Source organism: Equus quagga, chromosome 16 (genome assembly GCF_021613505.1).
Source record: "Equus quagga isolate Etosha38 chromosome 16, UCLA_HA_Equagga_1.0, whole genome shotgun sequence".
Classification (NCBI taxonomy): Eukaryota; Metazoa; Chordata; class Mammalia; order Perissodactyla; family Equidae; genus Equus; species Equus quagga.
Genome location: NC_060282.1, coordinates 80,064,469 through 80,087,937, shown reverse-complemented (window position 1 = coordinate 80,087,937; position 23,469 = coordinate 80,064,469). Strand labels below are relative to the sequence as shown.

Genomic DNA, 23,469 nt, shown 5'->3' with positions numbered 1-23,469 from the left:
AATTTCCGAAGGAGTTTCTCAAAAATGACTAAGGAAAAAAACTCAAGTGTTAGGTAGTTATAATTACTCTAAAGGATGAGTTATTAACTTTATGGATGATAATCCCATTTAGAAATTTCTTAAAAACCCCTTTCTCAGTTATTTTTACACTTTAAGAGATAATTTCTAGAAGAAACTACTGGAGTTCGAATTTGATTCAGTGTTCACAATAACTCTCAGAAAATCTCTGAAGAATCTTCACGGAAGATACTTTGAAACAAGTGATCCTATCAGTATTCTCTCTGAAGGCAGGCCATACTGAAGAAGAGGGTAAAAATGGTTTGCCCTGGGAATAAGCATGAATCTTTTACAGTCTATTCATATACTTTTAAATGCAAGATAAGTTTTGTCCTAATTTTGAAAAGTGATTTAGCAATATTATATGATAGCGCTTTAAAAGGATATTTTAAACATATAAAGCATTAATTTCCTTGTGATTTCTAACCCTTTATCAACACTATTTGCAGTTATTTCCAAGGGCCATAATAATTTCTCCATAAAATTGTGAAGTAAAAGTAATTTCACGTTAATAAATGTCATATATCACTTTTGAAAGCAAAGGAGCAAATATTATAAAAGAAAACACATGATAATCTGTCCTAAATTCCACAACAGTTGGGATTCATTGAGACAAATATTTATTGGATACTTTGATCCACAGATGTTCAAACCTGCTATATGCTCTTTTCCCAAATAAAATGTCAAACTTACACATTTTAATTTTCCAATAGTTTCAGTTTGGTCATCTATGATTTTGCACTTAATTCTTAATGCATCATTATCACGTTGATTTGTCTTTCGCAGAGATTCATTCTCTCTACATAAACTTTCAATTTGAGCCTCTAGTTTGCCACGTCTTTTGGCTAGAGAAGATCCTAAGAAACAAGCATTATCAGTAAAAAACTTTAAAAGCCATTGAAGGATTTATATTTTATGAACAGCTAATTTAACAATGTATAACGCAGTAAGTAAAAAGGGAGACAATTAAAAAAATATATATAGACATATAACAGCACCATATGAAGAGGAAAGGGAAGAGAAAAAAGGCCTTCTAAACACCTGTGGCTATTTGAAAACCTAAAACCACAAATCAAGAACCAGTAACTTAGACGTGTAATATTTAACTGGTCATGTTACAGCATTCAAACAAACAAAATCGCATCAAAGATTCCCACATGGAATGAACAAATGAGCGATGCTCGAGTAAGACCAGCATGCATCTACTCATCATCTGTAAGGTACCCATGAAGGCCATGAGACTCTCTCTTGTTTTACAGCGATTGGAAACAGAATGAGACTGAGGGTGAGTTTACCTAAATCTAAAGCGCTTTTCATTCCCATACTATTTCACATTTCTCCACACATCACAAGAGAAATGTTACCGTTTTTAGAAAAAAAGTGAATGCTGCATAACGTACAAATAACTTAAAGTCACCGCATGAGAAAGAATGATTTTTAACAACTTACTCAGTTGTAGCACTGTAAAGGTAAACCTGTTCAGAAAAGTAACCAAATCATATTGGGAAGAAAACCAAAACAAAACAACCAGAGTTATAACTTCATAATTGGTGTAATAAACTACTTCCCATTTCCTAACAGGCATTTCCTTCCTGTCTGGCTGGCAAACGCCTATTTATCTTTCCATATAAAGTGCCCCCTTCTTTCTTAGTGTGTCTAGGCAAGTGAAGCCTTTCCTCTTTCTCTCCAATACCCAGATTTGTTGGTTAAGAAGAATGGGCTATTTTCGTTTTGAAAATTTGAGAATTTTACCCTGTTGTGCCAGTTCACGTCCCCATACTTTTCTTTCTGTCCTTAAACCATAAATGAGTGATTCCTTGGCTGCTAGCTCGGAAATAAGCTGGATTTTTTCATGCTTGAGAAGTTCTATTTGAATACTCTTCTGCTTGTCATCTTCAATCAAAATTTCAAGGGTGTTGATTTGATTCTGTATAACGCCAAAACATTGAAAAACACAAAGTAATTATTAGATTTAAAAGGACTTCTTTATTTTAGACTTTTTACATTTTATAACAAGATAAAATATTATTTAACAAATACAAAGTAAATGTTCCTAAATTTTACATCAGAAAAAGTTTTAATTTTATTAAGTAAAGATAAATGTAGGTCATGAAATCAAAAGTCAAATTTTAAGAGGCTACTCCTTTAAACACTCTGAATTTTGTTCTAATATCTTAAAGGAACAACTACACAGGTAATACTCGAAATTTTTCACCAAGCATTTATATCAATAGTCTCAAGGTCACTTCCAGGAAGTAAGTTCTCTTGTGCAAAATACCAATAACGTTTAAAATGGAGACAACAGCAATAAAGAGATTAATTTAAAAATTAACAGAGCTAGGTATATATAAAAACCACCACCACCAAAAAGTCACTATCAGCAATTTACATGATATTTCTCCCAAACTTCAACCTTTTGAATATCACCGCCACAATTTTTGCTGTATCACTGTAAAACTGGCACCTATTTACTTAGTACATTTCTTAAAATTAATTCACTTATTTTACTTAAATACTATTTTAGTTTAAGCAATAACAATCTGTGAGATCGTGGTTCAATCTCCTAGTTGTATTACTTTTCCTATACACATCAAACTTGATATTAGTATTATTTAAAAGTTTGTAATTGTGTACTGCCTAATCTCAATACACTTGAGAATGTGATGTAAAAAATTAAAGAGGAAACATAATGTTAGAATATCTTACCTGTAAATTTGCTGCTGTTTCCTGTTTCAGTTTGGAAACTTCTGCAAGTTTTGTTTTTTGTTCCTTCACCATACAAGTCAGATCTTTAATTAAAGAGGAAGACTCATTTTCTTTTCGTTGAGCCCAAACAAGAGCATGCTTGCTCTTTGCTAACTCAGTTGCAACATTTTCAAAACCATCTTTAACCTATATTTCAAAATTGCATTATAAATAGCAGTCCTCCAAATATTTAGAAAATATTTGTTTCTGGAAACAGCTTACTTCTTTCATTTTTAGAATCACAGTTTCAGCAAAAGAATAAAATTCAGATAATTGGTTTTACAGGCAAGGCCACATGGTCTGAGTTGGCAGTACTCAACTGCCGTTGTAACACAAAAGCAGCCACAGATAATATGTAAACAAAAGAGCATGGCTGAGTTTTAATAAAACTGTATTTACAGACAGGCAGTAGGCCAATATGGCCTGGCCGCGTTGGTCTGCCAGTCTTTGCTCGGTGCTAACAGGAGAGAAATCAGATTTCCCAACTCCTATTCCAGTGCTCTCTCTGCTTGACCATTGATAGCCTCTAGTTTTTGCAACAACACTGAAGAGTAGCTATTATTTATGTGAAGAAAGTAAGGCTCTAAGAATTTAAGTAATTTGCTTAAGATCACATAGACAAGCTATAAACAGAACTAGAATTCTAACTTGCTGATGCTGTTTTCAATAAAAAGCTAGATGCTAATTCTTACATCTTTAAATCTTTTGGCTTCAACAGTTAAAGCGATACGGAATTCATTTTCTAAATCAACATACTGTTGGTTTAATACATTAATTTTTTCTTGGTATTCTTTTATTTCTTCCTCGTGCTTTCTCTCTTCTTTAGCTATTTCTTTAGCTAAGGCTTCCTGGAACTCAGCATCACTAAAGAACTCATTTGTTTCAAGTTCCTTCCTGGAATGAAAAACAAATAAAAGTCACAGGATGCTGTCCACTGGTAAAGAAAAATGTTCAAGGTCTTTAAATAGTTAGTAGATATGCTATCGTTCCCATTGTTAATTTAAGATCTGTTATTCACTTTCAAACCCAGAAACTGAGCATGGGATGGTAGAGAAAGAACGAGTCGTCTCTGATTGCATCAGTGTATGGGATGAGAGGACGCGCCCAATCCTAGCTCAGGGAGACGGCTCAGCATCACTCTGGCGCCTCAAACGCTCCAGGGGCACGTGGAGACCCAAGTTCTGCCTCACTGTATCTTCTACTTCGGCTGTGTCTTTCACATTCAATAAAGGCAATCTGACGTGTACTGGTGGTTGGTTAATAGAAAGAATCAGTTAAAATGTGCAATTATTCACCAATCTTTTGATATAGGCCTAGTTTTTTATTTAAATGTGAGTTCATTCTTTAGAGTTCTCCAGAATTTTTCTTGAATAAATCAAACCCATAACACAAACTCTATTATTTACAGTTTTGGTTTCTTTAAACTAGAACAAGAAGTTAAAATATATTTGTAAAGGAAACAAAGTGCAAAATTTTAGATTTTTGTGATTATTTTCCCCCAATATTTTATAGTTATCCTGCCCACATATGATGACAATTCTCCACAGAGCATCAACATTCAATTTACACATTCAAAATTTAATTTATCTAAGGACAAAAACAAAACAGGTTTGGGAACAAACACAATTAACCCATGGCGATGATACGACTCAAGTGGCAGGGTTTGAGTAAGGAAACTACCAGCTGAGTGTTCCAAACACCGTGGGCTCCAGAGCAGGGCTGACAACGACAGCCCATGGCCAGATCTGGCCTGCTGCCCTTTTGTCGGGAACAAACTTTTACTGGAACACAGTCATGCCCACTCCTTTGTGCACTGTCTATGTACTTCTGAGACATAACAGCATAGTCAGGCATGGCCTGCAAAGCCTGAAGTGTTTCCTGCCTGCCCTTTGCTGGCCCTGCTTCAGAGGAATAAGGAATACTGATTAATTGAACAAGCAGGTGCTTGGAGGTCAATTAAAGCAGTTTTCCTCATATTACAATGATCGACTTTTGGTTGGATTTGGGGAAAGGTAAATCAAGCTTCACTGTTACAAGCCCATACCTCAATCAGGTCACCTGTTTGCTTCTAAACCACTAGTTCTTACTGTAAGACTGATTCTAACACATGACAAACTCGGTCAGACTTCACACTGCTCTGTCACTGTCTAGTTTTGGGGGCGGGAGGAAGCAGAGGACCAAGTAGCTTTCTTTCCCCCCCTTTTTTTTGGTGATGCAGATTGTCACTGAGCTAACATGTGTGCCAGTCTTCCTCTATTTTATGTGGGACGCTGCCACAGGGTGGCTTGACGAGTGGTGCTAGGTCCACACCTGGGATCTGAACTTGCAAACCCGGGCAGCTGAAGCAGAGGGCATGAACTTAACCACTACGCTACTGGGCCAGCCCCTCCCTCCCTATTTTTAAATGTCTATAATTTTCACTTACCTGTGTTCTTGTTCTTTCAATGCAAGAAGTTCATGCAGTTGTTGCACTTGCTCCTTTTCTTGATGAAGGGAAGCTCTAAGTAAGTTTATTTCTCTGTCAGCAGCTGTAGCTTTGAGCTCCACCTCTTGGATCAGTCGCATCTGAGTAAAATACACACACTTACAGTATTTAGATAATAATCTCCCCTGCTTATATTTTGATGTAGTTTCCCAAAGTGCCTTCTAAATAACAGGACCTGGGTGACTAAACTGATTTTGAAAACTTATTAAATTAACGACGCTATGGTCACATGAAGCCTAGCCTCGGAAGCATCAAACCCACTGGCACAGCTGCCGCTCACTCGCATCACAGATGCTAACGAGGGCGTCCACTCAGCAAGCATGAAAACGAAAGCTTTCCAGCCCTCCAGAGACGTTAAGACTGGCGCGCTCAGAGCACCAGCCTGACGCCCTGCAGCATTTCCACCCACTCTTCTCATGACTGCTTCCTGAGTGCCAGGAGTCTTAACTCAGAAACGGTCCCACAAGCTAAACCGCTGCATTTAACTGAGTTTTGCACATGGCCTAACGTCCTTCCCATTTACTACATTAACACAATGCCTTGTCTCAGGACAGAAGCACGAGTCTGTGCCACTTTGCGTGACTGACAGATTCAGACATACCTGTGCTGCCTGCTGCTGCCTTTTCTGCCTCTCCATTTTTTCTAACGCTTTCTCCAGGATTCTCAAGTGTCTAATGTGATCCTCTTGCTGATCTCTTGCTTTAATTAATTCAATAGTTAGTTTTTTTACTTCACTTTGAAGTCTGTGAACCATAACTTCGAGTTGTACTTTGGAATTTCTCTCTTTAAAAATAATTTCCTTTAGCCTAAAGCAGAAATCAAACATTGCTTTAAGTATATCATGCACATAAACAGGATAAAAATTGTAGTTGACTTAAAAGTTACAGTAGAAGGGAAGATTTGAAGTGTGTTTCAAACTCTCATTAGATAAAACATGGCTAAAAACAGTACAATATGCCTCTCTCGCATCCCTGAAACGAGCATTGTGCCAGGAGGGAAAGCACTCTACACAAATTAGTGAAGCTTCATCTTATGTGAACTTCACTATTCAACAGAAAACTGCATAAACAACTTGTTTCAGGCACTGTGCTAGGTGTGGGCTTGAAGCAAGCAAGACGAATAAGACCCAGCCTGTCCTGCGAGGAGCTCAGTATCTAGTAGAGGGAACAGACGTGGACACGTGTGAAGAGCTGTGTGAGTGAGAAGTGACGCGAGAGCAGACACCTCTGACCTGCTGCATCCTCCCTGGACACCAAGCACTGATCCGGCTTCATCTTAGTGAGGGCCCTTGGATTACGCCCGACAACTCTTAACTACTGTAAGGAAAAGGGAGAATTGACTGACCCACATAACCAATTCAGAGGATGGGGTGGCCCTATTCTGAGGCACCGCTGAAACCAAGAACATGAACACCAGCAGGACTCCCTCTCTGAGTGCCGGCAGGCTGGTTTCTGTTTCTCCTATGGCAGGCTTCTCTAACACACACAGAGGGGGCAGCGGGAAGGCTGCAAACACATCTGGCTCACCTTCTAAGAGCTCTGAGGACCAAAGAGAAAAGATTACCTTTCTGTACCTCAACTTGGAAGAGTTCTAGGCAAGGCTCTGATTAGTCCAGTTTGGTTCTCATGCCCCCTCCATGCACCAATGACTGTGGCCATACGCCTAAGGCATTATGTTTACCCAGCTGGGTCAGATGCTCACCTCTCTACCAATGTTACAGGCAGAGAGGCAGTTGCTGACAGATAGAATATAAGTCTAGTGTTTGGAAAGGGGACAACGAATAGCAAAGACATGGCCTCATGAAGGAACTGCTGAGCTAGGCAGCCACTCCTATATGCATCTACTATAATTTCCAAGCCACAACTGAAAAAAAATCCACATACCCATCAACTTCTACACTAGTCATTCCACCAATCCTTGTTATTTCCATCTCTCCTCTCGCCTTTGAGAGCAGCCTCCAAACCGGTCTTCCTTCGGTCTTGCCTTCCACCCTGACTACTTTGGTACATTACATGAGAGAGAACTGGACGTTATTCTGTGGACTGTGTGATGGGTGTGGGCAGAGGAGCTACCGATCAGTAGACTTAGAGCAATCACCTGAGCAGCAGACAAGGGTCTAACCCAACCCACCAGTTTGGGGATGCAGACGAGATAGTGCAACATCTTTTAAGAAGTAGAATGAAGAAGATATCAATACCAACTGGCTGTGGGATATAAGAAAGAAAAAGGAAGCAAAAAAATGATTCCCAAATTTCTAGCTTTGGTGGCTAACTGGATGGGAGACCATTTATTAGAACAAGGAATACAGACTAAGGAAGCAGGGTAAGTCTACCTAAGGCCATGCTGATCTTAAGACACTTATGAGCCACACAGGCAAGGCACTGTTAGCAGATAATCAGATGAACAGATGAGTTTATCAAGGAGGTCTGGGTAATAAGATTTGGGAGCTTATCGGTTAGGTATTAAAAGCACAGTAGAAAACATGATTTTTCAGATAATATATACCCACAGCACGGTACCCAGATGCCAGACCCTGTCTCAGAACTGAGGAATACAGAGATCCTAACAAGTCACCTCAGGGATACGAGGATTGGTGAGCATCTAATTCCAGAGAATCAGAAAAGACTGAGGCTGGATTTCAAGACAACAACGCGTATGTAACATGGCAAACGCGGCACAAGAGCACAGAGGCTAAGGAAGGAAAGACGAAGTGCGCCCGAGGCTCCCCAATGGGAATGGAGCGAGGCTAGCAGCCAGACACAGCTCTAATACCCCACTAAGTCATACCCACAACACAGAGCAAAGCAAAAATTCATACACATATCAGTAAAAAGAAGAGAAAACAGAATGCCAAACTGTGGGAGGAATTTCAATCATAAGGCAAACGAAACTAAAGTAAAATACAAACAACTCCTAGAACACTCAGGCTTTGCCTCATAAAACTGCACATTTCTGAAAAAAGGGAGGATACGGTAGTCCCTCTTTATCCCAGTGAGTGCCTGAAACCTCGAATAGTACGGAACCCCGTAGACACTACGTTTTTTCCTAGCTAATGGGTAGGCAGCATACGCAATATGGACACGCCAGACAAAGGGATGATTCACGTCCTGGGCAGGACAGCGCAAGACAGAGCAAAATTTCACGCTACTCAGAGTGGCATGCAATTTAACTTGTGAGTAGTTTATTTCTGGAGTTTTCCACTCAATATTTGGGACCATGGTGGACCCTGGGTAACTGAAACCGCGGATCAGAGGGGACTCCGCATAGCCTCTCTCTTCCACTGTCTATCCACGACTCAGGGCCACAGGCTCCGTGTAATCCATCATTACACTGTGTTGGCTTCTGAGGCACCCACTGCAAGCAAGAGTGCTGCCTTAGTGTGGTACTGGCTTAAAAACAGACGCAGAGATCCAGGAAACAGACTCTGGAGCCCAGAAATAAACCCATGCGTATGCAGCCAACTAACATTTGATAAAGGAGCCAAAGATATTCTATAGAGAAAAAAGTCTCTCCAATGAATGCTGCTGGGATAGCTGGATATTCACCTGGAAAGAATGAAACTAGACCCCTATCTTAAACCACTCAGAAAAATTAACTAGAAATGGATTACAGACTTCAGCGTAAGACCTGAAGCCACGAAACTCCTAGAAGAAAACAGGAAAATAAGCTCCTTGACATGGGTCTTGGTAATGATTTTTTGGTATGAAACCTAAAGCACAACAAACAAAATAAAAAAAAAACAAGTAGGACTACATCACACTGAAAAGCTTCTGAACAATGAAGTGAAAAGACAAGCTATGGCATGGAAAAAATTATTTGCAAACCAGGTATCTGATAAGGGGTTAATATTCAAAATATGTAAAGAACTCACACAATTCAATAGCAAAAACCCAAATAATCCACTTAAAAAATGGGCAAAAGACTTGAACATTTTTCAAAAGAAGATATACGAAGGGCAAACAGGTACATGAAAAGGTGCTCAACATCACTAGTCATCAGGGAAATACAAATCAAAACCACAATGAGACACCACCTCACACCTGTTAGGATGGCTATCATTAAAACAACAAGAAACAACAAATGTGGGTGAGGATGTGGAGGAAAGGGAGCCCTTGTGCACCGTGGTGGGAAGGTAAACTGGTGCAGCCACTGTGGAAAATGATATGGAAGTACCCCCAAACTTAAAAACACCCTATGATCCTGCAATTCCACTTCTGGAATATATCCACAGGAAACAAAAACACTAACTCAGAAGGCTATGTGCACCCCACGTTCACAGCAGCATTATCTACAACAGTCAAGACATGGGGACAACCTAAGTGCCATGGATGGATGAACAGATAAAGAAGTTGCGGTATATATATACACAATGGAATATCATTCTACCATAAAAAGCAAGGAAACCCTGCCATTTGTGACATGGATGGACCTTGAGGGCACTATGCTAAATGAAATGAATCAGTCAGAGAAAGACAAATACTGTATAATCTCACTTATATGTGAAATCTAAAAACAAAAAAACAACCACTCTCATAGAAAAAGGGATCAGATTTGTGGTTACCAGAGGAGGGGGAAATGGAGACATGAGTTCAAAAGGTACAAACTTCCAGTTATAAGATAAATAAGTACTGGGGATGTACTGTACCTAATGCATGTATGATACAAATGAAAGTTGAGAGTAAATCCTAAGAGTTCTCATTACACGGAAAAACCGCCTTTCTCTTTTTAGTGTATCTATGTAAGATGAGGGATGCTAAGTAAACTTAATGCAGTGATCACTTCACAAAACATCCACATCAGGCCATTATCCTGTAGACCTTAAACCTACAGTCATGTATATCACTTATACCTTGGTAAAATAGAAAAAAAAGTGCTGTTTTTCTGAGGTAGTCAGAGGACTGTTAAATAACCCAGTCCAGCATCTTCTTGCATCAGAGACAGTAATCCAGAGACAGCAATTCCCGTAACAAATAAGGCAGGAAGTTGGGGAGCGGTGGTGGAAGAGCTGGAGAAGCACGGCGCACCACAGTGTGCACAATCGCAGGACCCTCATGGAACACGCGGGGTACTGCAGTTCTCACCACGCTCCAGGCACGGAGCAGGAGACACTCAGGTTGTGGAGGGTAGAAAACATCACATCAGCACCACAGAACTCGACTACTTAAACGCGGAAAGAGCCTGGGAACCGGGCTGGAAGCTGCGTACGTCAATTTACTAATCCATTAAGATCCTAGAAGGAGAATTATCCACTGTATCATCAGACAGGACTTGGAACCAAGAGCAACTTCTAAAACCCTATTTGTTGGCAAATAGCAAGTCTAGAAGCCTAGTGCTCATTCAAGGATAAGAAGAGAGAAAAATCAACAAGAACTCTATGGAAAAGAAATCTTACAACCTTTGAGGAACAGCGTAACTTCACAAAGAATTACCTACAGAAACCAGAAGAAAAAAGTTAATGTAATTTCAGAAAACTGGTATTCTCACAGAATGGAATAAGACAGACCTGTGTGAAAGAATATGATACAGAAAAAACAGATGGGAAATGGGAAATGGAGTGGATAAGATGGAAAAACAGAAAAACAGAAGCATAAGAATTCAGAAACGGGCTATCTGGTACAAAGCCCATCGCAAAGAACAGGTGACGGAGACCGAATACGACCCGCAGAGCCCAAGGGAAAGGCATGCAGCCTCGGTCCTCTACAGAAACCGGCTCTTCATGGGAAAGGGCTCATCCTGCTCTCACCTCCTGCTGTCCTTCATTGTAATAGCATTTGTCTGACACCTCCCTGGAGGGCGCAAATAAACGTACCCTGAATCCTCCGTTTACGTGACAAGCTAACAAAGCACCAAATCTTTCAATAGAACCACACACATCTGATCCTGTGACGGCCAGTTCAAATGCTTCAGTGCCACGTGCAGGTCTGTGTGCTGCGAGGAACTTTGGGTTACGGGCTCCCCTCACCTATCCGTGGTGAGCAGAGCCAGGCTGTGAATATCCTCTTTTTCACTGGCATGCTTATGCAGTTCATCAATATAATCCATAAGCTTCTTTTCAGCTTGTTCAGCTTTCCATCTCTTCTCTCTCTCTTGGTCCAGCTGTTCAATGAGTGCCTAAAAGAAAACAACAGTGTCATGTGAACTTGGAAAAGTTCCCTAACTTCTCACTGCCTCAATTTTCTCCCTTGTGATAAAGGAATACCAGTCTCTAATGCCAAGGGCTGTAGTGAGAACTAAACCAACGAGTGGAAGCAAAGCATCCAGAGCAGGCAGAGCACGCCCAGCACAGAGCAGCCGCTCAGGAAAGGCGAGCGCTGCTGTTGTTGTCGTCATCGCCGGCACTGCTATTCTCAGTATGAAGGCCTCTAACATTGGAGGATAAGTGGAGAAAACCAATAGCATGAAAGGTGTGAGATATTTTAAAAAGCAATTATATTATTGGAAAGAGTGCACATTACAATCAAAAGTATAACCAGTAGTTCACAAGTAAAATAAGGGCAAGGTAATGAAAAATATAAATCAATGGGTACTAAAAATTCTTAAAAACATGAGAATGCTTAAAGCAAACTGAAGAATTGTGAAATTCTTGAAAACCTCCTAATCTGGGATCCATGGGTCCAGAATTGGGTTTCAGGGGAGTCCGTGAAAACCCTGAGATTCCACACACTTTGTGAGCACATATAAAAGCAGACTTCTCTGAGATGGCCCATGGACCTCCTCAGAAATTGAAAAGGGTCTGAGACCCAAAAGTGAGGAACTACCACATGAAGACAGAAGAATTTGAAAACTTAGACCTCTTTTCTCCTTCATGAGAATGTTAACAAATGATTTTACCGAAATCTGATCTTCAAGAAATGTATAATTTCCATTCTTTCAAAAATTACAAAAATAATAACATTACACAAATCTGGAAATCACGTCAACTAAAATTACATCTAATATTTTTTGCTCATAAAAACCTGCATTATTTCTCTGGGACTAACTTTGCTTTTAAAACAGATTACTCACATTCGTCTTTTTCTTAATCTCTTAAACCATACCCGGTAAGTGGTGTCTTCGGAGCTGCCGTTGTCCACTTTAACCAGCTCAGTCTTCTGCTCTTCTGATTCTTCTAATATGTTAGAGTTCACTATAGATGATCTTATATACAATTCTTTAAAAAAAGGTTGTTTCATTTTACGATTACAACTGCAAAGAATAAACATAGGAAATAACCTAAAGAAATGTACAGTATTTATACTACTTTTCACAACTTAAGAAATGACAATCTATCACAGAGAAATGGATCCTTTTACATAAATTTAGATGAATGTATTGACCAAACCTGAGCCAGTAGGGCTGAAAAGTCAAGTGTTTGACATTAGAAAAGTAAAAGATATCACCATGAAATAGCTTTAAGGAAGAGGCCAGCAGGATTACCTTCTGTCTGTGTGCTTTACTTGAATTTCTGTAACTAAAACAAGTACCTGGTCAAAGGGCTGTTGTTTTTACTGTGGTGCTTAATAGTCTGAATAGTTCTGGAATAACACGGGATTTTTGATCTTCGAGGAATTTTTTTATTACATTCTTTCCTGTTTCCAAAGTCACTTTCAGAAGTTACATCTGTGTCTCTTTTTGGTCTGAGATCTTTCTCAGGAACATTATCTATTAAAGAATTAGAAGTCTAGAATAAAAAAGCCAAAGTTTGTTAACAAAAGTTCAAGTCAGTAAAAAGATTAAAATTTGAAATTTCCTAAAATATTATGACTTTACAAGATTCAGTGGTTATAAACTAGGCTATGATTGGGATTAAAGACAGGAGGTTCAGTTTCTGGTAGGCACAAGTAAGCTCCTATGACGCTGACTCTCTCAAGATAACAAGGATAAACTCTGGGAAAAACACAAACAAAACAACAACAAGCAAACACTATTTGGAGGCCCTGAAAAGTGAACAAAAGCAGGCTTATTCTAGTGGGGAGCTGACACTTGGACAAGTGACCAGAATGGAGTGTTTCTGTTTTCATGGGTTTTAGCCTGAGAGCATATCAGAATCAGCACTACATAAGGAGTCTTAAATCGCAGGTGGAAAAACTCCAGACCTTTGGGCCTAAAGGATCAGAGGACAGTATGGAGCAGCCTGCAAGAAGCCTAATAACAAAGGAGGAAAGGAATGAGCTGCTGCCTAAGAAACAAATTCACAGTTTAAGTCAAAAAGCAAGTTAAATGCCTGCTACAACAAAAGCATCAATGCCCTGAGGCCTATAACGGCACAGCCCCAATGTCCAGGATAAAATCCACAATTACTCACCAGAGGAAGACCCAGACAAACACAACCTATTCTCAAGAGAAAAGGCAATCAAGGGAGACCTAACCTGAGAGGATCCGCTCTTTCAAGTCAGTAGATAAGAGCTTTAAAATAGTGAGCATTGAAAGGGGGTGGGGGAGGGCACAAAGGGTGAAGTGGTGCACCTACAACATGACTAACAATAACATACAACTGAAATTTCACAGGGTTGCAAACTATCATAATCTTAATAAAAAGTTAAAAAAAAAGTGAGCATTAACTATCCTCAATGATAGAAAAGAAAATATGCTTGTCATGAATGAAAGGATACAAAAATTCAGCAGAGAAACAGACATCATAAAGAATGGAAATTTTACAGCTGAAAAACACAAAGCGTGAAGTAAAAATTGACTGGCTGGGCTTAGCAGCAGAATGACGTGATAAAAGAAAGACCAAGTGAATTTGAAGATAAACACTGAGTCCAAAGAGTTCTCCATTTACTTAAGGTTGAAATAAAAGGTGGGTGGGTAGAAACATCATGCAGTACGGCAGAACAACAAAAGAATTACACAGTGAAGATATGAAGGGGAACAACAAAGAAGAGTATGCCACCTTCCTCCACACTACTACTATAACACAATCCTATTTCCGTAAGTAAAAAATAGACACACTCACACCAATGCACTAAATATACATTGTTTCTGGTTGGTCAGCTGGTACCCCATTTTTATTTTACATTTTCTTAACTACTTTTTCTTCAACAAACACATTGCTTAGAAGAATAGGAAAAATAGTTTACTTCATTGAGAAGCTGTAAAATCTGATCATCTAATTTCTGAAGTTTCATCTCATTCTGAAAATCGTTCTCAGGACTAACTTTCTCTGGTTCAGAAGACGGACACGCAGATATAAAGGACGTCAAACCGGCATCTGCTGGTGCACTCGCACACTGGTCCAAGGCGGTGATCTCGGTGATGGGTGGCGTCACCACTGGCACACCATCAGTGATCTACGACACAGAAACAAACCAGAACCCTTGAAGTTTACATTTATTTATTAATCAAAATTTGAAGGTATCTTTTATATTAGAGAAAAATAATACTATACCTCATCTTCACTTATATTTAGGGGAGAATCAGAAGAAACTAAATTATCCAGAAGACTTTCAAAGCACTGCAGCTGTGATGAATCCATTTCTGACACACCTACTGGCTCACCAAAGATGTTCTTGCAATCAAGGATTCTAAGCTGCGGCAAAGTCTGCAGCATGACTGCTCTGTACCCTGGGGAAACAAAGCATTCAAAATGAAAACTCAAGCATTACAAAGAAAAAAAGGTGAAATATTTTTAGAATAAACTGAATTTATCAGCTATCAGATATATCACCTGAATGATAAAATTAGTCCTAGAATGCAAATAGTAAATAAAAGTTGCTTTTTCAAAAATAAAAATAATAATATTAAAATAAAAAGCTATTTAGTCCTTCTCCACTAAGTAATCATTGAATACAAAACAAACAAAACACTCCTCCACACCCCTCTGCAAAACCTCTCCTGATGAAGGTCAGAAAGTTAAAATCATCACTGCTGGATGTATAAATGCATGAAACCAGCAGCGATCTATTCTGGACAGGAAGCCAAAGAAGTCTGGTTTATTTGTAATATGGTAAGTATAAATACAAGTCAGGATGATGCGGATAACCACCAGAGCCAGAATTTTGCTAGTGAGGCCTCAAGCATTAGTAAGATTAAACATCCCCACTTCCCTCGCTTAAATTACAAAAAAAGGGTTCAAACTGTAGGAACTAGTGGTTCTTGAGAAGAGACTATTAGGAAAAAATCCAACTTGTGGGTTAGTAGAGAAAATAAAGTTTAAAAGTAAGGTTTTCTTCCAAGAAGAGCATTTCCCCAGAAAAGTGAAATCTGGCTGATTTTCAGGACGACTCTCGTTGCACGGTCTTAGGGAAACAGCTCATCTCAAATCTACTACATTCTTCCGTGAAACACAGTTATCACAACAGGTCTCATCCTGGGAAAAGCTTCGCATGGCTGCACATTAATGACAGAATGGAGCCCCTGCAGCCAACTTCTAGCCAAGCAGATGTCTACAATGTGCACTCAGAATCCACATTTGCCTCCTATTATTAGGTTCAGCAATTTGAGATAAATGAGTTCTAGAAATGGCAGTCTGGTCTGCTTTATCTTGCCAATTTCAATGATTCTGAATTAGATCAACTGGCATTTCAGTAGCATCTTCTATATACCTTATTACATTTTCTTCTTTAAAAAATCATTTATCAAGTAGTAATTTAACACAGGGACAGGGTATAAAATTCAAAAGGTACACAGTAAAGTTTTCCTAATATTTCCTGATTCCCAGCAACTCTTTCCACCCTTTCTCCATTTCCTGATCCCTAGCTACTTAACACTGGAATTAGCCACTAATATCAGTTTTTTGTGTCTCCTTCTAGATATCTTTTACATACACTCAGAAAATATACACACCTTACCCTTTGAACAGAATGTTTTGCAACTTGCAAAACACTGTATCTTGGAGCCTATCCTGTATCTTAACCGTGTATCTTGGAGATAAGGGCATATCAGTAGCTAAAGAGATTCTATATTCTTTTTTATGGCTGCATAGTATAAGAATATATCATAATGACACAATTTAATTTTGAGGCATTCACTTATCAAATATAAAACTGTCTAAATAGAATTACTTATCTGTTCACCCCACGTTCTTCTTTTAACAGCAATTTACTTTGCTTTATAAAATAATTTATCTGTAATTATGTTTTTCCAAATACATAGTAAAAAGGTGCAAAGCTTAAGACAAAGACAAGGAGGTCACAAACACAGCTGCCAGCAGCACAGGAGCTTTGAGCACCGGCTCTCACAGAAAGGACTGACCGCTCGTACCTGGTATGCGACACACAGGATTGTCCTCGCCATTCTTCTCCAAAATAAGATTAGTCAAGAAGTGCAGTCCTACCAAACACTGAAGTAAGTGATGGATACTATCTATACAATTACTGTGCAGGTCAAGGTATCTAAGTTTATGTTTAATTCCATGAAGGGGCATCAAACCTGCAATAGGAAAAACACTCTTTTGATGTCACAGCAGTAATTTTTCCAACAGCGAAATAAAATTAATTTTATATAGGTTATATTTCGAGAGGCAAAGGGGCAGCATTAATAAGAACTCAGTGCGAACAGCTACATCTAAGGAACAGGGCATCAGTAAGGTCAACTGCTGTTTTGAAGAAACACAGGTTTGGCATCTTTTTGAGGCCTCAGACCAGAGCTTCCCGGACTCCAGTTTTCTTAAAACAAAACAAACGGCCGTCCCCAAACCAATGCATGTACTTACATGAGAACAAGCAAAAAGCAATGGCTGTAGGCTCTCTATCAACACATATTTTTGATTAGCAGACACAAGCAAACACTGGAATTTACTTCAATTTTGCTTGAATTTGGTTTGAACACGTGATTTAGTTTCCTGGTGATATTTCCCACACGCGCTTATGTAGAGCATGGTACTGTCAGGAATTACGTTTGCAGCAGAGGTACCGGTATGTGGCACATCTCCTTTGCTAGCCTGACTTCAGCTGCAGCTCTGGTGGACAGGGGCAGGTGTGCCACCTTGAGCACTCGCTGTTTCTTTCCTGCCTCAGGACATTCTTCAAAGTGGAGCTTGCTGAGCAAAGGTGCACCCTGGAAGGGTGAGGGAGTTAACAGCTCGAGGGCTCCCCTCCACAAAAGGGGAGCTGTCAGTGGACGCACGCCCCACCTCCCTTCTTCTGGAAGGACCATCCTGAGATGCACTCTACACAGCTCCTCACGTCTTATTTTACAATTTGCTTAGTTTAGTGCTCTCCATATAAAAAGCTGACCTTACTCACCTTTTTTCACTTTCTTCAACCTGACTGGAATGCTCTTCTCTCCTCAACTATTTTTATCTGGCTAACTCCCACTCATCTTTCTTACAGGGTTGCCTTTATTTTCTTCATAGTCCTTATCACTAACTTCCACTCATCTGTCACATCCTCAGAGAAGCCCTCTGACCACCCCCCACAAGATTAGATTTCCTGTGGTGCATGCGTGCAAGTCCTCTGCACTCCTTCTTGACTGACCATCACATTTCTATGTCCTGCCTCCATGTTACTGGTTCTTCCTCTTATGTTTCAATTTTAGAGTGCCCCAGGGCTCGCTCCTGCTCCTCCTCCTGCATCCACGTGCTCTCCAGAATCTCCTGTAGTTTCATGGCTACAAATACCATTGATGTGCAAATCTACGTGTCCAACCGTGGTGCCCCACCACAAAACTGCAGGTTATACACAGACATACACACACATGTCTAATAGGGTTCTCAAATTTAAGACAGAAACCTTAATTCTCATCCCCTGATCTCTAAACCTGTTCCTCCCCCAATCCTTCCCACGTCAGGAAACAGTCCCATCATCCACCTGTTACCACTGAGAACACTAGTAGTTATCTTCCTTTTCTCCTTCATTTCCTCATCCCAGTCCGTCAGCAAGTTCTATGAACTCTATCTGCAAACACCTCTGCTTACTCCTCCACACTAATTCCACCGTCCACCAAGTCTCCATCATCTCTCATCTAGACCACTGGAACAGCTTCCTCACTGGTCACCTGACTTCCACTATTGTCCTCCTAAAAGCCGTTCTTCACTCGCTCAGCAGCCAGAGCGATCCTTCAAAAACACATCTTATGTCCCTGACTTGTTTAAAGCCCTCCCGTGGCTTCCTATGGCACCCAGAATAGGAAACTTTTCACCTGCTCGTGAAGCTGTGTGTGGTCTGGCCTTTGCCCACTTTCTCACTTCTTTTCTCAGCACATTAACCTCTCGTCCGCTACGCTCCAGCCACTCTAGCCTTCTTTCTGTTCCTTTATCACAGCAAACTTGATCATGCCTTAGTGTCTTTGTATGTTCTTATCACATACACTGCTGTTATCTATTGAAGGGTTTCTGAACATACAAAATATTATCATTCTAAGAATTATCTATTATAACTTACAGGGTTTTCTATTATATTCCCTTCATATTCTTTATACTATCTGATATTGTCACTAAAATTCACCTTTTTTAGCTGTCAAGATTAATGCACTTTAACAAACATACAGAGTTGTGTAACCACTACTACACCTGAGGTATAGACCATTTCCATCACTCCAATCAATGCGTTCCTATGTAATCAATTTTCTCTCCCATCTTCAACCTCTGGCAACTAATGATCTGATTTCTGCCCCTATAACTTTGCCTTTGTCAGAATGTCACATAAATGCAGTCATACAGTATAGTCTTTTGTGTCTGTCTCCTTTCACTTAGCAAATTCTTTTCAGATTTATCCATGTTGCTAAATACAAGGGAAAGGAACAATGGAGGAATCAATAGTTCGTTCCTTTTTACTGCCAAGCAGTATTCTACCATGTGGATGTATCACCATTTGTCTATCCATTTACCATGTGATAGACATACAAGTGGTTTCCAGTTTTTGGAGACCATGAACAATCATATAAACATGATTCTATAAAAAGCTGTATAATCATATAAACATTCACATGCAGAACCTTCATTAGACATGCTTTCATTTCTCTCAGATAAATACCTAGGAGCAAGATTGCATGATTATTTGGTACGTGTATGTTTAACATTCTACGAAACCTTCAAACAGTTTTCCAAAGTAGTCGCACCATTTTGAATTCTACTAGCAACGTATGCAAGCTCTAGCTGCTCCACAATTTCACCAGCATTTTGTGTTGTAAGCTTTTAAAACTGCATCTCTTCTAGTGGGTGTGAAGTGGATCTCATTATGGTTTTAATTTGCATTTACTCAACTACTAAGGATGCTAAACTTTTTTTTTTCATGTGCCTACTTGTCATTTGGATATCCTCTTGAGGAAACGTCTGCTCAAAGCTTTTGCTTATTTTGGGAGGGTGGACATGATCTTACCTATTTGTTTTTCTTCCTCACTACAATGAAAGCCCTGTGACAGAACCTTGCCTATCTGCTGTTGCTGTTTCATTACTAGAGAACCGTTTGATACAGTGATCCTCAATAAATACTTGAGTAAATAAATGAACTGTGTTATCCAAGATTCACAGTTTTCAGACAAGTAAACTACATCCGAAAGTAATATACAATGCTCAACATCACACAGCAGAGAGAGAACTAGAGTTCATACTCAATTATAATACTTTCATGTCTTCAGGGAAAACAGTTTCAAAAAATTAAAAAATTGCTGCTACTTCAGCTTAAGGGTAAGGACTGGATTTTAATTAATTAACTATTTTTGTACACTAAACACCTAGCAGAAGGTAATATTTTTCTAGCAGGGGAGAAAAACAAACAAATGAATAAGGTTCTTCCAAATATTGTTAAGGATTATGAAGATAGAGGAATTCTGCTAGTTCTAACAGATTACTCTAAGAATAATTATGACACTGTTCATTTTATCAGTTGTATCACTTTAACCTGTTAAAAAATGGGTTGCAATTTTTAACTTTCTTACATATGCTAAAGCCAAAAAGAAAAAAAAAACTTATTTGATCCTCAATTTGCAATAGCATTTGGAATGGCATATACCTACACTGTCCAATGATGGTAGCACTAGCCACATGTGGCTTTTTAAATTTAAACTAAAACTTAGTTAAAATCATAAATCAGTTCTTCAGTGCACTAGTCATATTTCAAGTGCTCAAAGGCCACACTTGGCTATTGGCTGCCATGCCAGACAGGAGATGCAGAATGTTTTCATCATCAGAAAAGGGCTAGTGGAACTACGCCTCTTCATATAATGGTATATTGGATAATTATCTAAGATTAAAACATTTTTCTCCCAAAGTAGGTCTTTCCCATCCAAGTTTTTCCTGTTACTGATCATCCTAGTTTTTAATTCCTATTTTTTATTCAGCTGTAGCTTTGGCACCAATGAAAAAGAATTATGACTGAAGCACATTCTCTAGGTAAGATTTTTGGTCAAAAGTTGGATTATTCAGTTTTTCAACATGCTGAGCTCAGTCTAACTCATCACATGTGGCAAACATTGAGCATTACAGAAAACATAAGCATAGCTACTTACCACTAAGATCATTTATGTGGTTATAGGATAAATTCAGTCTAGTCAGATTAATTAGTGCTTCAAGTCCTAAAATAAAATAAAAGCCTTTATAGGATTCAAATAATCAATTAATTAGAGCTATATAGTTAGAATGCTATTTCAGACTGTTTCGAAGTAAATCTACAGACTGGTAACAGTGAAATCAATTTTATTGGTATTTTGAGAAACACAAAAAAAACCTGATAACTTTTCTGGAAGAAAACTTTTTATATAATGAATTTTAGGGTCAGTTTTCAAAAGTTGGAAATTTATTCCATTCTTTTGGAAAGAATAAGAAAAATGTACTTAAAACCATCTGCCTTATGCAAAGTATTACAAGAAAATCACTTACAAACCTTCTATTTTTGTGATCAAATTGCAGGACAAATTTAAAGTGCATAGTTTTGTCAGTGTGTCGAGCCCTTCGATTTGAGTTATTTGATTAGATGACAGATCTAAATGTCGTAAATTCCAAATATGATCAATGGCTTCGATCTTTGAGATGTTATTGCAATGAAGATTGATAGCATGAAGAGTTGAATCTAAGGATAATTCTGATATGCTGAAAAAGAAAATATATATTATCAAAAACAAGTAAATATGGATTTTAAAATCATGCCCAAATAATTAAAATTAACCAAACAGCACGCAGACAGTAAGTGTATGCTCTACTCTTTCTGTAATGAAACCTTCCTTCGCACGGAGGCCTTGACCAACTGTCTCATAAAGCACAGTGGTCTTGACACCACTAAAGGGTGTTTTGGACCATTTATGTAAACAATAAACCCACTCAGGTGCGGCAAGTGACCCTGGGCATTTCTAGCTTCCATGTGCAATCAGAGTCATCAGCATACAGCACAGGCAGGAACGGGAGAGGCCCTGGACGCATATCGCCTCACTGCAAATCTGCACTCTACCACTGTTTTTGTTCTATCACTGGAGTAGATGAGTCAACCTCTCTAAGCCTCAGTTTCCTCATCTCATTTAATCCTCACCACAACTCTAAGCAGAAGGCATCATAAAGATACTCAAGTTTACAGAAATTACATAACTTGTCCCAGTTCTTGTAGTTATTCCCTAATTGAGCTGGTATAAAGCCAGATGTGGCACTGTAGTTTGTAACCTTACTTTCTTCACTGTCTTCAATGACTGTTTAAGCCAGAATGCAGTTCATTTCAAAAGAAACCACTAGTTATTGCTATTTCTAGTGAAAAACTCCACCCTCCCTTGTTGAAATCCGGAATGCACCTCCCCTCATCTCTTCATTGTCTCAGTTACTGCTATTTATCACTGGAATCTCTCCTGAAGATAGTCCCAGGAATACAAACTATAGTGCACGGGGTTCAGAGGCCCTGGATGGAGGCACCGTCAGGAGCCATGACACAATGTCACAGATATCCGTTCTATGTTCTGGAACAGCTATGGTAAAACTGCAGGAAACTTAATCCTAAAAGCAGGGAAATGAGAAGTTTAGCAGTCAGGGGGTAAAGGGAAAACAAGGAATTCCGGTTTGCTTCCAAATTAGCATTAAGAATCCCAAATTCAAAATTAAAACAAAAAAACACTTTGAATATGCCATAAGGTCATTTAGCCCATCTCTTAGTCTTCAGAATGAAGCATAATAACCCCTGGGAGAAAAAGATCACCATTTCTAAATTTCAAACCAGCAATCTCTAAATGTAACTGTTTGAAATATTTTCCAACTATCTAGCCTCTGTCATTCACTGAACTATTATTTAGTGCCAGAGCTTATGTACTATTAACTCATGCTCTTAATGACAGCCATTTACCTTCCAAAACATTTCAGTTTCTGGAAATTAATACTGTGCAGGTAATGTGGTATCGTAGAAAAAGCAGACAGGGAAATTAGACAGAAACGGGCTTGAATTCAAACTTAATCCCTCACCAGCTGCATGAAGTGGGGAAAGTTACCTAGATCCTCTGGGTCTCAGGTTTGCCGCTGGTAAAATTACTACCCTGCACAACTGGTGTGAGAATGAGTCATGATATATACAGCAAGCACACCTGGGTGACATTCAGCATATGGCAACTGCTAAATATAAATGTAAATATTCCCTTGAAAAACATCTTCCCGGGGTTTCCGGCAAATTTTAGATCAGGATCAGAACAGGATGCTTTAATTACAGGAGCAAGGAGCACACCACAAAGGAACAGCACGTGCAAAGGCACAGAGAAGCCCACTATGGAACTACCTGTAGCTCGGCGTGGCTAATCACAGAGCGTAACCAAAGAGGAGGGAAGACTGAAAAGATTGGCGGGGACCAAACAGTAACGCAGAACCAAGCGCCCCGTAGCCCCGCATAAATCCCGGCTGCATGAAAGAGGGAAACGGCGAAGTAAATATGGGATGTTTACTACTTTGAAAAAGCATGTGAACATCACAGCGCTCTGCAAACGAGAGATCAGCATGGGGGTACGGAGAAGCGAGGCACAGCCCATGAAGGGCACTAAACCCTCGCTCCGCGGCTGCCCCTCTTCTCCCGGCGAGGAGGAGCAGAGGAGACAAGACAGATCCCAGAAGACCAAGCGATCCGGGGCAAGCAAGGGCACGATGACAACCAGTAAACGAAGGAGAAACCGCGAGGCAGGGGGGCGCTCAGAGGCTGGTGCAGAACCAGGCGTGGGGGAGTTCCAGGCTGCTCCGCAGGCCCGGGAGGAGGGGAACGGGGACTGTCCGGTCCTGCACTCAGCTGAGCCGCCCGGGGATGCTCGGGGCGCTGCCCGCTGAGCCCGCCGCCCCGCTCGGGGATGCACGGGCAGCTGCCCACCGAGTCCGC

The 23,469-nt window shown here is 39.7% G+C and overlaps 1 protein-coding gene across 4 annotated transcripts in view; it reads right to left on the bottom strand.

Moving 5' to 3' along the window:
* LRRCC1 (leucine rich repeat and coiled-coil centrosomal protein 1) overlaps positions 1-23,469 on the bottom strand; it is a 31,459-nt gene that overhangs the window by 7,541 nt on the left and 449 nt on the right. For 2 of the 4 annotated variants that reach the window (XM_046642340.1, XM_046642344.1), the window contains exons 2-15: positions 21,028-21,233; positions 20,654-20,719; positions 16,469-16,636; positions 14,655-14,830; positions 14,347-14,556; positions 12,751-12,947; positions 12,325-12,472; positions 11,250-11,398; positions 5,889-6,093; positions 5,228-5,367; positions 3,495-3,696; positions 2,764-2,949; positions 1,810-1,984; positions 751-914 (exon numbers count right to left, since the gene is read on the bottom strand). In XM_046642340.1, the coding sequence (XP_046498296.1) occupies positions 751-914; positions 1,810-1,984; positions 2,764-2,949; positions 3,495-3,696; positions 5,228-5,367; positions 5,889-6,093; positions 11,250-11,398; positions 12,325-12,472; positions 12,751-12,947; positions 14,347-14,556; positions 14,655-14,830; positions 16,469-16,636; positions 20,654-20,719; positions 21,028-21,233 (2,392 nt within the window). The remainder of the gene's footprint in view (positions 1-750; positions 915-1,809; positions 1,985-2,763; positions 2,950-3,494; positions 3,697-5,227; positions 5,368-5,888; positions 6,094-11,249; positions 11,399-12,324; positions 12,473-12,750; positions 12,948-14,346; positions 14,557-14,654; positions 14,831-16,468; positions 16,637-20,653; positions 20,720-21,027; positions 21,234-23,469) is intronic. The other 2 variants (XM_046642343.1, XM_046642342.1) reach the window with 2 other exon arrangements.